Here is an 18097-nt window from a genome sequence, read left to right as displayed (position 1 = left end):
TTTTCAAAAAGTAATTTTGGAGTATTTTTATTATTTTTACCTCTATACACTTGTCTAGGTATTTGTCTTAGTCTATCTCGATATTCCCCCGATAAATCGGTCAAGGCTGAATATCTATTATGGGTCGTGATTTGGCTCGTCCTGTCAGTTGATTCTTTACCTCTAGTGGACATCCTATGTGTGTTTTTATGTAAATTTTGGCTCTTTTTAAATTCTCTTCTCCTCACAACCCTATCAAGCTGGTTGCTCTCATAGACCCCACTATTCTCATTGATAGGTCTACTCCAATTCTCCTTTTCTTGTTGGACATGGTCCACACGGGTTATACTAATTGAAGTACTATTGTCCCCTCTATTCTGGATTGTTGGCTGTTTGAGGGTTTTGGTTCCCTAAATAGGTTGCTGGTCCCCTTGACATACTTTTTGGAATATTTTTTTGGAACGTTTTGAAAATAGCTTTATTAGTGTAAGCTTTTTTTAATGTGGAACTCCAGATTGCGAATTTTTGAAGAACATAAACAAAACATTGTAGCCTTATCTTATGAAGTGCATAGAGTAATTACTATGGGAGCATATTGAACAGCGGATGGAAGAAAAATAATCAACATAGTATGAGAGAGAGTACAGCCTGGCGTTCTATTAAGATCGCCAGGCTAGCGACCGGATTTTTTTTTTAATTAAAAAAAAACTATTGCATGCAGCCAACTGAAATTTGGATGCATGAAAGCCCACTAGAGGGCGCTCCTAATGCGTACTTCTGATCGCCTCCGGCGATCAGACGTAACAACCTTCTTGTTTTGCTTTTCCTGACGTCAGCCGCCTCCGATCCAGCCCTTAGCGCTGGCCGGAACTGTTTGGTCCGGCTGCACTGGGCTCGGGCGGCTGGGGGGACCCTCTTACACCGCTGCACGCGGCGCATTGCCGCGCTGCAGCGGCGATCGGGTAGCACACGCGGCTGTCAAAGTGCCGGCTGCTTGTGCTCCTTTTTATTTGATGAAAATCGGCCCAGCAGGGCCTAAGCGGCAGCCTCCGGCGGTAATGGACGAGCTGAGCTCCTCCATACCGCCAGGCAGGTTAAAGGATGAACTAAGGTCCTTTAGATGTTAAAGTCAGCGGCGTAATGAAATCTGTATGATATGCAATCCTCTAGAGGATACCACTTTAAGGATTTAAAAGTGGGAGTAGCCAAATGCTGGACATTTGTATATATTTATGGCGACTCTATACTGGCCTCCAGATTCTGAGGAAGACGGCCGTGCCGTCGAAACATGTCAATCCAGTACTGAACAGTTATAAGGGGCGCCCCGTTTTAACTGTGGAATAGTTAACTTTCGTTTCCACCAAAGATTTAAGAGTTTGGAATAAGGAAAGACGAACTATAGAGGGTGGAGCGCAAGGAAGTAGCTACAGTAACTTGAGTGAGACGCACTGGGAAGTGACGTCACATCTCAAGAGTGCAGTCCAAAGAAACAGAAGATGATGGGCATCTACTGCATAAAAACCCTTTATTGTGGTGGGTAGACACAGTGGTTACAGCTGTAACCACTGTGTCTACCCACCACAATAAAGGGTTTTTATGCAGTAGATGCCCATCATCTTCTGTTTCTTTGGACTGCAATTTGACTGTATGTGGAGCACACTGCAGGTAAGACCACTTGTGGTTTTAATCCTCCCTGCTGCATTTTTGGTGCCAGTGCTTTTTTCTTCACTTTGTGCACATCTCAAGAGTGGAGGACCGGAAGCCGCACTTGGAGCCGGTGCGAAGTGATCAGCCTTAGCGCACGAGTCACCGGAGCGGTTTGACTGAAGTGGACCTACTTGGGGGTAATAGACTTGCCGATCAGACGCCGCTGTGGCTGAGGACCCGAAAGTTGCATGAGGACAGAGTCACGGGAAGTGGTGAGATCCTGTGACGTAGTACTGACACTGCAGTTTTTATTGTGGAAGCTGGAACTCTTGTATTGTGGAGTTGGTGAATTGAAGGCTAACAGCTATATACCTGTATAACCATCAGGATCGTGCACGAGTCCTAAATAATAAGAACTAGAAGGCCACTAATTATTGGAGAAAACAAGACTTTAGATAACTCTAGTCTATGAATTCTGTTTTTTATATTTTTGATTTTGTACGCGCTACTGATATTTAGGTATATATAATTATGCCATTTTTAATTTTTTAAGGGGAACCAGCACGCTCTTTTTGTGTGTGAATGCAAAGTGTATGTGAGTGATATATTGTCCCAGGGACTTTTTAACCAATATATTGGTTTAAATAAAACTTTTTATTACAATATATTGATGTCCAGCGCACTTCCTATTACTGTATAATTTTGACTTTTTTGTTGAGATAGGGAATAGTGGGTAACCCTATCTTGGATAGTTGCAGCAGGAGGTAGATAATTTTGTGGGGATCCTATGTTACGATAGCAATCTGCTAAAAATAAGAAATAAAGAATAAAAACAAATAAATAAATATAATTAGGCAGCGCCCTCCAGTGTCTTTAACAAATAGGAACATTTGTTACTCGATCCACTATAGCAATTGCAATACTGAATTAGTAGTATATTTTTTTTTACCAATGTCACTGTGGGTAGTTTTCATGCTGGGAAGAGAAAGAAATTGCTGAACAATTTCAATCAAATATAACATATGACAATATAAAATCCACATCAGCACATGATTTCAATCTAGTACACAAAGGAGTGCACAATCATGTGACGTTTGCTTTACTGGATGAGATACAGCCGAATGTTAGTGGAGGAAACCCTGATAAGGAACACTACAGTGAGAAGCATGGTACATTTACCAATTGGATTCAAACACACCACCAGTCTTGAATGATGGGGTTTTCCTTAATTCTACGGTCCCTTCCTTTCTTTTCGCCTCTATTTCATCTCACCATGCTTTTCTTTTTCTAGCACCCTTTCCTTTATTCTTCACTGCAATTGGGCATACATTCTCTACTGCTCTGCAACCACGGACAACTTTATTAAATTAGTCCCTAAGTTTCCTTGGCAGACCACTGCACTGCCCATTTCTTGTTTCCACAGAAAAGGTATTTGAAAACATCTGTCTTTCTTCTCAGCATGTAAGAAAATGTATGTCTTGTTGCTGTGCTGTGCTTAGTTCCCAGCTCAAGTGGTTGGATAGTGTACAGGTAAATGACACAATGAAGACCAGGGTTTGATTCTCGACTCTTTCTATTCAGTAATTAGTCCTTGGCCAAGACTCCCTAACACTCCAGGATGGCCTTCAGAGCACACTCATAATGGCTGAAGCTCTCAAGTGCTTTGAGTCCAATAGGAGAAAAGCACTATAGAAAAAAAAGTTAGAATTATTATTCTTATTATTATAATAGTCTTATTATTCAGTAAGATTTGTTTTTATCTTTTATAATTAACTTTCTTAAGGTACATTGTTAGTTGAGAATGTCTTCACCCACTGTTTTTCTTTTATACTGTTAGTCAATGCTAATAATTTAAATTTGATGCAATTTTTGTTACGGTAATTGCATGCACATTTTCCATCTTGAAATACAACCAATTAAAATCATTAGTCCAATCATCATCAATCAATCATTGATTGGTCCAAATAAATATACCTTAAAATTAACTGAAGCTTGTATCAGGTAGAAATTTCTCTTTTACCATCTCTAATTGTGTTTGATGCAATGATAGTTTATTGACCTATGTTATCTTATTGCTCATAAGCACTATTTGGTATAAGTGTTTAACCATGCACTATGTACAATATGTCTGGCAAAATCCTTAACTGTGTGAAGTGTACCTGGGAGAATGAAAGGCTGATTGGTCAAACCAAATAATTTGATTTACTATATACAGTATAATCCAAGATTTGTTATGGCCAAAAACAGCATCTTATATCAAATCATGGTTTATATTTGGGTCCCTACAGATTAAGAAGCAGAGCATGCTGCTTCTGATGTCAGTTTCTCCCTCATTGGTCTCATCACCACTGGTGCCATAATGTTAATACTCCAATCTTACTTCTGCGCACTGTTGGTTGTCAGGACCCTATTGTTCTTTATGACCACATTGCCATCCATGAAGGAGCACGGCTGCACTGCGCAGGCATCCAGTTTTCCTGTGCATGGAGGAAATAGCCAAGAAGGAGCAGTTCTGTGTTACTGCATCGTCAGTGCATCTGCACAGTGAGGCCCTGCTCATAAACGGACAGGAGCTTGGCTGCCCAAACCAATGTGAAAAACCCTTGTTAAATAGATTCAGAGAGCGCCAATAGAATGGCGAGCTCAGGGTGGATGGGGAAGTCTCTGGATTATCCATAGGCTTCCCGCTACTGAGGTAACTTTTTTTTTTTTTTTTACTTCAGGTAGACTTTAAGTGAGGTTGCATCTATAAGAAAGACTATGCAACCCTGACAACATTTACAATTTCATGTAGATTTTAGGAAGCATTAAAAATATACTATATTTTACTGCTGCAAAGAGTATAAAGGGAACATGGTTGATTACACTGATCTATGCTTGTCCATTTATGTCATAAAATGCTGTACTGGGGTCAACTCGCTTATGTTGCGCATTTTGTATCACAGATTGCCTCTGCAGTTGGAGCAGATCTACTTTGGGAAGAAGCCATACTAAGATGGCCTGGACTTTTTGGAAAACAAAATTATTTTAATAAACAAATAATAGCAAAATTTGGGGACCAAGGTGGACATTGATGAAAAATATTCAGAATCTTTGTGGAATAATTTATGTCTGAAACTTTTTTTCTAAATTTGGCAACATTTGTAAGTTTTAATAAATTAATCTGTCACACTGTTTGCATTCCTATAGGCTGATTCATCAAGACAGAAGCAGATAAAACTTGAGCAAAAATAGGGCAGGTGTACACAGTGAACAATTAGAATGCTTGTTTCATTTATTTGGTGTGGGCAACTACTTCACTTTTCTTTGTACATAACCTGATAGAAGGGCACCTGCACTCTAGTATTTCAAAGCAGGAAAAAAAGGGCACAGGAGCCCTTACAGAAAAAAACAGTGTTGCCATAGGCGCCCATGATAAAAGCCGCTTTTAGCAGCATTTGGGAGAAACTTGTGCGCATGGCGGCAGCCGTTAGTGGGCGCCCAGTTTTAACATTTTTGCCACAAGTCGGCTATGATGGTAATGAAGGCTATCGGCTATGAAGGTAAATGCGGCTGTCAATTTGGGTGCCCGGAGGCATCTGATTAGTGGCAAGAGGGGACACTTTCTCCGCACAGGCTTGCAGAAAAACAATGGCTTGCAGATATATGTATTGTGGTAATGCATAGCGGGCGCGGAGCCCAAATTTAATTTCATAGCCGCATATTGCGGTTAGGCACCATTGGGAGGGTGTTAGGCACCACAGAGGGGGTTAGGCACCACAAGGGGTGGTCTTAGGGTTAGGGGAGGGTTCTGTTTAAGAGTAGGGTTAAGTTTAGCAATAGTGAAATATCGGTACATAATACCAATAGTCTACTATGGAAATTTAGTAGAAGAATATTGCTAATATTAGCACGATTTTACTACCAGCAAACCCGGCGCTTTTTTAAGCACGCCTTTTTTATGTATGCCTGTTATTTGGCAATATTGTAAAGAAGATAAACGACCATAATACTAAACTTCAAGGTTTTACTTGCTCTACTGCCATAATACTGAACAACAGAATGAGGATAGCCACAGCTGATCTTCCAGTAATAGGAAAAACAACGCTGCCCAAGAACAGCATGACTTTTTAAGTCAGAAGTTACACAAATTACTATCAGTGATTTTAAAAAAGGTCTGAGATTTATATTTATCTATGCTAATTATTTTATATGAAGACAGCACTAGGAATTTTTGCCTCCTATTCTGCATCCATGTGTTTAGTTTATAAACTCTAAGCTGACTTGTATTTTCAATGCCCCTTAGTCAATCTTTCCATCAACTGTGACATTTGTAGAAAATTTGTTTGGAAATGTAGTTAATTATTAAACCATATTCCAACTCAGTGCTGTACCCATAGTAACCAAACAACCCCTCATCCCAGTCTGTATGGACACGTTCACAGTGGTGTGTTGGAGTGTAACAACCACTTTGTAACATGGCTTACTGCACTGCAATGCAGGACTTATGTGACATTCACTGTGCGGCAGGTGGGTTGCGATATATTGTTTCGGTATGGTAACCCACTGCATGCAGTGTGTTACTGGAAAATGTGCGTGTTAACAGTACAAGTGAAACATACTTTTCATTGATTGTATAGTTCACTGTACCCGATGCAACGTGAGCCGGGAACACAATATTCACTGTGAACGTGGTCTGAATGCTGCCGTCCTATTGGATTATTTAAAGTCCAACTCTAGGCACACATGATTAAATTATTTCCTAACTCTGTGTAGTAATTAACTGGCAAAGCTTATTTTATCAGTGTATAAACTCTTTCGGGTGAAATTACCAGACTGTGGTGGAAGTGTTAGACGTCTATAGTGGGTGAAGCCAGGGCAGGTTCTAGGCTAAAATGCACCCAGGGCGAGGGTGTAAAAATTGTGCCCCCCCATGGAGCCAGGTTAGGTGCCCGCAGTATAGGTTAGCCAGGTCTAGTTGCACTCAGTATAGGTAGCCAGCTATAGGTCCCCCCAGTATAGGGAGCCAGCTATTGGTCCCCCCAGTATAGGTAGCCAGCTATAGGTCCCCCCAGTATAGGTAGCCAGCTATAGGTGCCCCCCCCAGTATAGGTACAAACACTGGGATTAACCAATCCCTATTAGCCCCTTATAAATCGGTAATATAATACCTAAAATATAACTTTTAATAGATATTGTATAAAAAATAGGGCCATAACACCATCACCAACAACAGCAGACATAAAAGGAGGGGCTATGTCTACGTTCTGAGTGTGTGATCATCAAAGCCTTGAGGTATAGTACATTGGGTGAGCATATGAACCCGGCCGAGAATTGCCCAGGACCCAGGCCTTCCCTCAGGAACAAAGGTAATACGTACTGTAACTTAGGTAATACGTAACTTAATCACATGGTCATATATAAATGACTGCTCTCAACAATATAAATCAACAAAAGTCCGCCATGCATCAGTATAGTAGCCTAAGGCTGTACCTGAGCACAAATAAATTGGATTACCGGTATATCAGATCTCTATTTCCATGTACAGCCTAGATAGCGGACACAACCCCCCCCCCCCCCCTTTACTAGCATAGTCACCCAATAAATCTCTGACTTTTCTGAGCACCTGTCATATTTCTTGAGGTGCTAGAATGCAAGCACAGGAGAAGGTAGCCAGCTATAGGTCCCCCCAGCATAGGTAGCCAGGCATAGGTGCCCGAGTATAATTGCCCCCAGTATAGGTTAGCCAGATAGGTGCCTCAAGTATAGGTAGCCGGTATAGTTGCCCCCAGTATAGGTTAGATAGGCAAGTGCCCCCGGTATAGGTTAGTTAGGTGGATGCCTCCAATATAGGAAGCCAGTATAGTTGCCCCCAGCATAGGTTAAAGGTAGGTGTCCTCAGTATAGGTTAGCTAGCTAGGTGCCCGCAGTTTAGGTTAGATAGGTAGGTGCCCCACATAATAAAGGGGGGGGGGGGTAGGAAGGTAACCACGGGGAGGCCGGCCTGACTTCTCCTACCCTCCATGCTCCACCTGGCAAGTGATCGGCGATTGGAATGCAGAGAGGTGAATTGCTTAATAGGAGACTTCCCTGTGCTACCTCTGCAGCACAGGGAGGAGCCCAGAGAGAGGAAGGGAGGGAGAGGTCGGGCCACCCTACCCACAGCTGTGGCCCCCCCTCCATCACGGCACCCCTCCTTATCAGTGCTCAGGGTAGCCGCATGCCCCTAGAAACGGGGATGGGTGAAGCACCATTTTCCACATACCTGTATGCAAGTATGGTCGCAACCTTGAGTAAATCAATTGATGTGAGGTGAATCACTCTGGCCTTAGGTTATAAGGTGGGGAAAATTTCCTGAACTAAAGGGCTTGTCAGTCACTTAGAGCAGTGTTTCTCAACATTTTATTGGCATGTACCCCTTTTAAAAACCTGTACTCACCAGGTACCCCCTAGCATAGTAAACATTATCACAAGTACCCCTTGACAAAAATATATTTACTCGTAGTACATGATAATTGGTTCTAAACAATTTCCAAGCTTTTACTATTGCTTTTACTTAGCTAAAACACTAATTTGGTGTTGATTAAATAAAATTGATCGTTTTCTAAATCTCTAAATTTGTGATCCTTGGTTAAGTATATCAGGTTAAGTATATCAAGCTCGAGTACCCCCTGGAACCATCAGAAGTACCCCCTGGGAACCTAGGACTTAAGAGTACCTGAAACAAAAACAAAAAATACTTGGCTCCGGTTAGTCCAGAGGCAAGTAATAACCCCTTGCATTTACAAAATACATGCATACAGTAATATTTACCAAAGACAGTGATAAAATCCTCTAAACTGTAAGATACAGATTGCTCTATGCATATATTTTAAGTAACAAAATTAATTGAATATTCTGCAGATTTTCACAATTTTTTTAGTCATTAATTTTTAGAGTTAAAAAGAATATTGAAAGCATTAAAAGAAAAATGGGATAATAAAGATTTGATAGTGGTATGCGCAGAAGAGCCGACTGGCGCAACTGAGCCTAGTTACAGGGACCGATACCAGGAGAACAGAGGCACTCAGGAGGACAGCGAGGGATGCATCCCTGTTCATGGGGCTGGAGGAAGCCCCGGGTAAGTTTCAAATCTTTTTATTAACCCATCTCAAGTACACTTTAAGTAGTTTAACAAAATGCAATGAGAGTAGCTTCACAAAATTGCACAATAAAATGCAATGAGATATATTATGCTCAGTTTTTTTGACAAGCTGTAGAGACAAACATAACAGTAGCATTAAAAAATATAACCAGATAGTAGTCACAAAATTAAACAGTCAAACTTCTTAATCGGTCTAATCAGAACAAGAAAAAAAAATGGTCACAAAGAAATGGAATATAATATTCAGTGTAGTCTGGTGGTGTAGCAGTTAAGGTGGGGTCAAGATTGGCATTTTCAACGACATAGTAGGGGATCAGTAGAGAGAGCTTGACCAATACAGAGATTAGAAATGTAAGTTTAGTCACTAATTTTATACTGTAACATTTTAATTCAACTGTACCTGAAGTGAGAGAAAACCTGCACAATCTATAAGGTCCCCAGACAACAAATGGCCCTTTTATTGTACCCAACCACTCCTCTGTGCTACAGCTGTAGAGCTTGTACACAGCCCTGACTGGTTCTAGTCAAAACGGGGTGCATGTTCTGTCTACTCTGCATATCCTTGTGTATCACGCTCCTGAATGGCTGTGCAGAGCCAGGGCCGCCTTCAGGGCATCACAGGGGGGGACTGCTGTATGTGAATCTGGGGCCCAGCGAACAGTGCCACGCACAGGCCCCGACTGCAGTCTGTGTCTGTCCTGGCTGTCCATTAATGACATGAGAAGTGCCCGGGAGGCTCATCCAGGAGTTATCTTAGTTAGTGATTATAGTAAACCTGAGACAAATGGGAGAAAGGGCTTTTTACTTACCTGGGGCTCCTTCCAGCCCCCTGTAGTCCATCATCTCCCTCAATGCCCTTCCAGTCCAATCTGTTGTGCTCCTATGAAGTCCGCACAATCCAGCTGGGTTGCAGGGCACTGCACATACATTGTTCATAGTTTGGAGCGCTCTGTGCAAGCACAGTTACAGTCTTAATGAACTGAGCATATGCAGCACGCTCCCAGCCATAGGAGTGCGTGAAATGTGGACACACAGACGTTAGTGTGTTCAGGCCTTCAAAGGGGGCCCAGGTTTGTCCAGTATGGGGCCCAAAAATTTCTGATGGCGGCCCTGTGCAGAGCAGCCACGGCCAAGCGCATCCTGGCCATGCAAGGTTTGGAAACATTGAGAGCCAGGGCTTTCCCAGGGGCGGCTGCTACACATAGCCATACGAAGCACACACAAACAGTTTGATCATGGATTCAACATGGAGCCATCAGAGCGAAACGAATACGGGAGAAAGCCCAATCTATGCACTGTTAACTTAAAGAGGCTCTGTAACAAAATGTTCAGCCTTATTTCTTCTATCCTATAAGTTTCTATACCTGTTCTAATGTGGTCTGTCTTACTGCAGCCTTTCCTAGTTGCATAGCGGCTGTATTATCTCTGTTATATAATCTAATCTTCTTTCCTCTGACAGCTTTGTCGGACTCAGGCAGGAATGCGCTGCTCTCCTTGTGATAGGATAGACGCTATACACACCCTCTCCACGCCCCCTGCAGGCTCTGTGTGAGTCACAGACTAAGCTCCTCTCAGCCTATCACAAGCTGGATAGCAGCCATGTCTGGTTTGTAAACACTGCCTAAAACTGGCAATTACAAGCCAGGATCGCAGCAAGGGGGTGGCAGAAACAGCACTGAGGGGCACAGGAGAACATAATGAATAGAATGGTATGCTTTTTATGGTAAGAATTTTAGAGTACAGATTCTCTTTAAAGAGGAACTTTAACCCAGGATTGAACTTCATCCCAATCAGTAGCCGATACCCCTTTTCCCAGGAGAAAGGTTTACCTTTTCTTGTATAGTTTCATCAGGGACATCTGTATGGCTGATATTGTGGTGAAACCCCTCCCACAACATGTCATGACCATGATCCTGACAGTTTGCGGTCTAAAAACCTTGTACATATGGGGGGCGAAGGTGGCGTTGCTAGGACAATCCCAGATAGATTTCATGCTCTCTCAGAAATCTGTCTGCTGTGTCTGGGCAGGCACCAGATCTCTCTCTGATCAGATTTGATCTATTGGTCGATCTGCCCATACATCTAGCAATGTATGGGCAGATCTGCCCATACATCTAGCAATGTATGGGCATCTTACAGTTTCACTGAGACTTAGTAATGCTACATACATGCCTTGACAAAGCGACGCTTGTTATCTCAAAACATTGGACTTTGAGCAGCTTCAATAAAGATTGTTCTCTTCTTAACAACTTGTCCACTACAGGTTATTTTCTTCTTATGGACCAGAGCAATTTTTACATTTCAGCACTCCTCCCATTCATTCACCAATAACTTTATATAAATACTTATCACACTTTAATTATCTATACATTGTATTTTTGCCACAAATGAGGCTGTTTCTAGGTTTTTTTTTTTTTTTTTAGTAGTTACTTTATATTTTTTGCATTTTAACAGCGATAAATAAGAATTGAATATAAAAAAAAAAGCACGAGTTCCCAATTTTCAACCACTTTCATTTTAAAATAATCAATGCTACTGTAGATAAAGCCCACATATGGTATTTGCCTATTGTACTCAATTATTGCAACATTGTAAATATGTTCCAGGCAATGTATTGTGACAATATTTTATTTGGAAATAAAGATGCTTTTTTCCATTTTGAAGTTTTTGTTTTTCTTATTGTACTCTATCAATAATTATAAACCCTAAACAATGATAACTCCAGCTTCACTCACTCTCCCTCTCCTCCACCCCAGCTTCCCTCACTCTCCTGCTTCATCTTTTACCACCAGTTTACGTTAAGTAATTTTTTCCCCACACAATTGTCATGTTGGACCATGCAGTACAGTGTACATCCTGCAATATGTATGCATGCCTTGATCAGCAGTGTTTACTGTTGTCCTGGGTGTGTGCGTGTTGCTCAATTAGAAGCTGAAGTCAGAGAGCTAAATGAGCATCTCGCAACACAGACGCATACACAACATGGAGAAGAGCTTAGCTCTCACGATCCAGACACTGGAGGGAACCGGTGAAGATGAGATGGGTGGAGTACAGCCGGAGCAAGAAGAAGAAACTGTGAACGCCGTACAGTCGGTGCACGGGTTCGGCCTGTAGCGGAAAGAATTGACAGATTATTGGGTGGGGCTGGGGAAGACCCGGCTGTAATGGTACACATTGGCACCAATGACAAAATTAGTGGGAGATGGAAGGTCCTCAAAAATGATTTTCAGGTACTTGGAGATGAACTTAAAGCAAGGACCTCCTACGTGGTGTTATCTGAAATACTGCCAGTGCCACATGCTACATATGAGACAGAGGGAGCTTAGGGAGTTAAATAAGTGGCTGAGAAATTGGTGTAGGAAGGAGGGGTTTGGGTTCCTGGAGAACTGGGCAGACTTTGCAGTCGGCTACAGGTTCTACAGCAGAGATGGGCTGCACCTAGACAAGATAAGGTAAAAAGACAGTGGGAGCCTAACATTATGGGGGGTGGGGTCAGCGTAAGGAGGTTGGTAAAACCTCAAGTAGCCCATTTCAGGTAACCAAAATTGGAAAGTGTGGTGGTAAAAATATAAAGTGCATGGTAACCAATGCTCGGAGCCTTGCAAATAAAATGGACGAACTAGAGTTCATTCTGATTGACAAAGGCTATGACCTTGTGGGAATAACCGAGACTTGGATGGATGAAAGCCATGACTCGATAGCGAATTTAGAGGGATACAATGTGTTTAGGAAGGATAGAACAGGCAAAAAAGGTGGAGGGGTTTGTCTATTTGTTAAGAACGCTTTTACAGCTGTCCTAAACGATGAGATGGATGAAAATTGCAAATATGTGGAGTCTGTTAGGGTAAATATTCATGGTGGAAATAAAGGTTGCCAATTGCTTATTGGGGTATGCTACAGGCCACCACATATTCAGGAAGCTGCAGAACTGCAATTACTACACCAGATTGAAAAAGCTGCAAGTAAAAATGAGGTCATAGTTATGGGTGACTTCAACTTTCCAAATATTGACTGGAGTATTGAGGCTACCCATTCTGGTAAAAGCAGCAGATTTCTGGCATCACTACAGGACAGTTACCTGACACAAATGGTAACGTAACCAACTAGGGGGAATGAGTTACTGGATTTGATAATTTCAAATATAATAATGTATGATAATGTATCAAATGTGCAGGTTCAAGAACATTTGGGAAATAGTGATCACAACATGATAACGTTTGATCTGGTGACTGATAGGCCACGAAGCAGCGGGACCACTAAAACTATGAATTTTAGAAAAAGCAAAGTTCAATTAACTCAGGCAGGCACTAAGTTCGGTGAACTGCACTACAAGGGAAGAACACTAAAGGGAAATGGCAAGCTTTTAAAACTTCTTCTCAATCAATATTGTAGTAGGTATATCTCAAATGGAAACAAAATGTCTAGGATAAAAAATGGCCTCTATGGATGAATAGAAAGGTTAGAGATAAAATGAAGGGGAAAAAGAATGCCTATAAGGTCCTAAAACAGGAGGGGACCGAGGCTGCATTAAACAATTATAAGGAGTGCAATAAAAATTGTAAAAAAAGAAATTAGGCTGGCAAAGATTGAGGCAGGGAACACACTTGTCTTTCAGTTTTCTGCGTGCGTTTTCCTGTATACTTTTTCAGCACACCAAGTGTGTTTCTATGCAGGAAAACACGCACGTTTTTTTTCACAGCAGCTGATGTAGTTGGTAGAGAAAACTGACAAAATGTGCAGAATCAGGATGCAGAATGTCCGTTTTTTTTTCTGCGCGCGAACAACATTAAGTGTGAACTAGCCCATTGATTAACATGAGTTCTCAGTATTTCTATGCAGAAAACGCGCACGAAACCAGTGAAGTGTGTTCCCTGCCTGAAGCTGAAAATCAAATCGCTAAGGATATCAAATCTAACCCGAAGAAGTTTTACAAGTACATCAACTCTAAAAAAAAGAAAGGTTGACTGTATTGGACTCCTAAAGAAGGGTGGGAACTCAATGGCGGATGACCAAGGTAAGGCAGAGTTATTAAATGCTTTCTTTGCTTCTGTCTTCACAAGGGAAACCTCACTGTTGCAAATTACAGATGCAGAGTCTCAATCTTCCAATTGTAATATTAAATACTTAACGCAGGAAGAAGTTAAGGCAAGACAAATTAAAAATAGACAAGGCACCTGGCCTGGATGGCATGCATCCTCAGGTCCTTACGGAATTAAGTTCTGTTATAGATAAACCACTTTATCTTATCTTTTGTGACTCAACTGGCAGAGTCCCAGTGGATTGGGGCGTAGAGCATGTTTTCCCATTATTTAAAGAGACTCTGAAGCGAGAATAAATCTAGCTTCAGAGCTCATAGTTAGCAGGGGCATGTGTGCCCCTGCTAAAACGCCGCTATCCCGCAGCTTAACGGGGGTCCCTTCACCCCCAAACCCACCCCTGCAAACCATGGTCTTAGATTTAGTCGTGAAATATCTCTTCCTGGAGGCAGGGCTAACAGCTGCAGCCCTGCCTCCAGTCGCGTCTATCAGACGTGCATCGCCGCCTCTCCCCCGCCCCTCTCAGTGAATGAAGACTGAGAGGGGCGGGGGAGAGGCGGAGGTACGCATCTGATAGACGTGCACGAGGCAGGGCTGCGGCGGTTAGCCCTGCCCCAATGCGGAAGTGCTCCCCGGCTGCACGGAGGGGATTTGGGGGTGAAGGGACCCCCGTTAAGCTGCGGGATAGCAGCGTTTTAGCAGGGGCACACATGCCCCTGCTATCTATGAGGTCTGAAGAGAGATTTATTCTCACTTCAGACTCTAAGAAGGGCAAAAAAAATCAGATCCAAGAAATTATGAACCTGTAAGCTTAACATCAGTTGTATGCAAACTATTTGATGGGTTACTAAGAGATACTATACATGATATAGTAGAAAATCTTATTTCTCAGCATCAGCATGGGTTTACTAAAGACAGGTCCTGTTTGACTAACATGCTCAGCTTTTATGAGGTAGTGAACGCTAATATGGATATTGGGAATGCTGTAGATGTGATATACTTGGACTTTGCAAAGGCCTTCGACACTGTTCCACACAAAAGTCTGGTGCAAAAGTTGAGGATGCAAGGACTGGGGAAGAGTCTGTGTGCATGGATAGGGAACTGGCTAATGGACAGAAAACAAAGTTGTGGTCAATGGATCATACTCAAAATGGGTGATTGTTAGCAGTAGGGCCCCACAGGGGTCTGTACTGGGGGTCCAGTGCTCTTCAATTTATTTATTAATGACCTAGTAGATGCAGTAGTAATCAATGTTGATGATTCTGCACAATTTTGTATCATCTGTAAAAATAGCAACTCTCAGGAAGATCGTGACATATTGCAACAGGATCTGGATAAGATGGCTATATGAGCATGTAAATGGCAAATGAAATTCAATGTTGAAAAATGTAAAGTCGTGCATTTTGGTCGTACCAATGGTCTAGCACCATACAAAATAAATAGGATATAGTTGGGGACATCCAGGGCCGGTTTATGCAACAATGGGGCCCCAGGGCAAAATAAACCTGGAGGGGCCCCCCGTCCCCCCCCCCCCCCCATACCCCGGAACAAAAATCGGCATTAAGGAACCTTTTTTGCAAAAAAAAAATTGGGAAAATAGGAAAAAATGCCAGGGATCTTCATGCAGCCATATTGAGGCTGTTCAGCGATCCCTGGCCAAATCGCTGGGGGTGCGTATGGACCCCCTGGAAACCCCGTCAGGAAATGTATTGCTCTTTCTTTTGATACATGTAAAATTACACTACCGTTAGGTTTGCTACTAAAAGTAGCATTTACCGCATTTAACCAGTCTACATCGTAACTACAGTATATTCATGTCATAGCAAGTGGCTCCTGAAAGCCACCTGACGTGAATATAAGTCACTTTGATTTAATGAGCACAGCGGGCGTGCTAGCACGCTCCTGGGCTCATTAACCCCCCTCCCCCTAACTACTCTATACCGGCATCCCTGCCAGGGGGTTCGATCTCCCCTCCACCTGCCCGATCCCCTGTAATTTCCCCCCTCCCTCCCCATGCTGCGATTGGGCAGGGCAGGATTAAAATGTAGCAATCTTTACCTGAACTTGTTCCTGCGGCAATCGCGTTCCTCTCCCTGAAGTTCCGCTGTCAGCCTCACTATGCTGAATTAATCGGGTCCCGGCTTGATGACGTCATCAAGCCGGGACCCGATCCGGGCAGCATAACAAGGCTGACAGCGGTACTGCAGGGAGAGGAACGCGATCGCCGGTGGAACAAGGTCAGGTGAGAGATTGTGCCTTCTAACGCTTCCCTGCGCCTATCTCTGCGGGGGGGGGGGGGGGGGGGGAAGATACCTGTGGCATGTGGGTGGTATTTTAAAGGGCCACATACCTGGTTATCTCACACCTGGGGGCACAAAATTTGCAATCCATCGGGGAGGGATACAGTAGCATACACCCGACTACCTGGGGGGGAGGGGGGAATTAAAAACCACACCTGCCCAACTATGGGGGGAGGGGATAAATGGCTACATCAGGCTAACTCGGGGGGGGGGGGGTATACAGAGGCACATCTGGCTACCTGGGGCTCGGGAGGGGTACATCTAGCCAACTATGGGGGGGGATATACAGGAACACATCTGGATAACTAGGGGTGGTGGGATACAAAAGAAAAACAATAATTGCAGGTAAAGACAGGGATACAAAATGGGAAAAAAAGCACCTTTATTTTCAAATCATATATTGTTGCCATACATTGTACTAGGATTATAATTTAAATGTTGTAATAACCAGGACAAACAGGCATATCAAATGTATGGGTTAAATCTACAGTAGCTCTTATTATTTTAAAACTATAATAGCTTAAAACTGAGAAATAATAACTTAACATTTTTCTCCTGTTATTCCCTTTAAAATGCTTATAAAGTAAAATAATTCTTAGCAAAAAGTATCACCCAAAGAAAGCCTAATTGGCGGCAAAAAAAACAAGATAAGTATTGATAAAGTTATTGGCTAATGAACGTGAGGAGTGTGAAATGCAGAAAATTGCTCTGGTTTTTAAGGAGGAATAACCCAGGGACGCGAAGTGGTTAAAAGTATACTTTTTTCCTTCGAAACTTTAAAATCTTCTCAAAAACTATAAAGTCTTTTTGAATTTTTTTTTCCTCTTATTCCCAATGATCTCCTTAACATATCCTGCAAATTTAGGGTTTCCTAGCATTTAACCACCCTGGCGTTCTATTAAGATCGCCAGGGCAGCTGCATGAGGGTTTTTTTTAAATAAAAAAAAAAACTATTTCATGCAGCCAACTGAAAGTTGGCTGCATGAAAGCCCACTAGATGGCGCTCCGGAGGCGTTCTTCTGATCGCCTCCGGCGGCCAAAAGTAACACGGAAGGCCGCAATGAGCAGCCTTCCGTGTTTGGCTTCTCCTGTCGCCATGGCGACGAGCGGAGTGACGTCATGGACGTCAGCCGACGTCCTGACGTCAGCCGCCTCCGATCCGGCCCTTAGCGCTGGCCGGAACTATTTGTTCCGGCTGCGCAGGGCTCAGGCGGCTGGGGGGACCCTCTTTCGCCGCTGCTCGGAGCGGCGGCGATCGGGCAGCACACGCGGCTGGCAAAGTGCCGGCTGCGTGTGCTGCTCTTTATTTGATCAAAATCGGCCCAGCAGGGCCTGAGCGGCACCCTCTGGCGGTAATGGACGAGCTGAGCTCGTCCATACCGCTAAGGTGGTTAAGGTGGATTTGCTATTAACCATTAAAGTCGGCAGGTTTTTAAATGTGTATTTTTTTTCCTTTTAAACTTTAAAGTCGATTTTCTCAAAAACTATAAGGTCGATTTGAAATTTTTTTCTCCTCTTGTAGCCACTGGGGGCCCCTACAAGCTCTGGGGCCCTGGGGCAATTGCCCCCTTTGCCTCTACGGTAGCGCCGGCCCTGGGGACATCAAACTTGGAGAAGGACTTAGAAGTACTCATCGACAACAAGTTAAATAACCATATTCAATGCCAAGCCGCTGCAGCTAAAACTAATAAAATTTTGAGAAGCATTAAAAGGGAAATAAAAACTCGAGATGCTAACATAATATTGCCCGTTTAACTCTCTAGTAAGGCCACATCTGGAATATGGAATATGGAATTCAGTTCTGGGCACCACATTACAGGAAAGATATTGCAGTTTTAGAGCAGGTGCAGAGACTAGCAACAAAATTGATACGTGGGATGGAAGGTCTCACTTACCAAGAAAGGTTAGAGAAACTGGGTTTATTTAGTCTTGAGAAAAGATGCCTTAGAGGGGATCTAATTAACATGTATAAATACATCAGGGGCAATATAAAAGCTATAAAAGCTTGGCAG

General features: G+C 42.8%; 1 protein-coding gene across 1 annotated transcript in view; it reads left to right on the top strand.

The window, feature by feature from the left end:
- Positions 1–4723, top strand: part of AOAH (acyloxyacyl hydrolase) — a 443812-nt gene extending 439089 nt beyond the window's left edge. The window contains exon 21 of the mRNA XM_068234524.1: positions 4572–4723. Coding sequence (XP_068090625.1) covers positions 4572–4700 — 129 coding nt within the window. The 3' untranslated portion in view covers positions 4701–4723. The remainder of the gene's footprint in view (positions 1–4571) is intronic.
- Positions 4724–18097: the final 13374 nt, after the last annotated feature.

The sequence above is a fragment of the Hyperolius riggenbachi genome, chromosome 5 (assembly GCF_040937935.1).
Source record: "Hyperolius riggenbachi isolate aHypRig1 chromosome 5, aHypRig1.pri, whole genome shotgun sequence".
NCBI classification, from domain to species: domain Eukaryota; kingdom Metazoa; phylum Chordata; class Amphibia; order Anura; family Hyperoliidae; genus Hyperolius; species Hyperolius riggenbachi.
The sequence above is the reverse complement of the archived record's forward strand: the minus strand, read 5'-3'. Positions and strand labels throughout refer to the sequence as shown.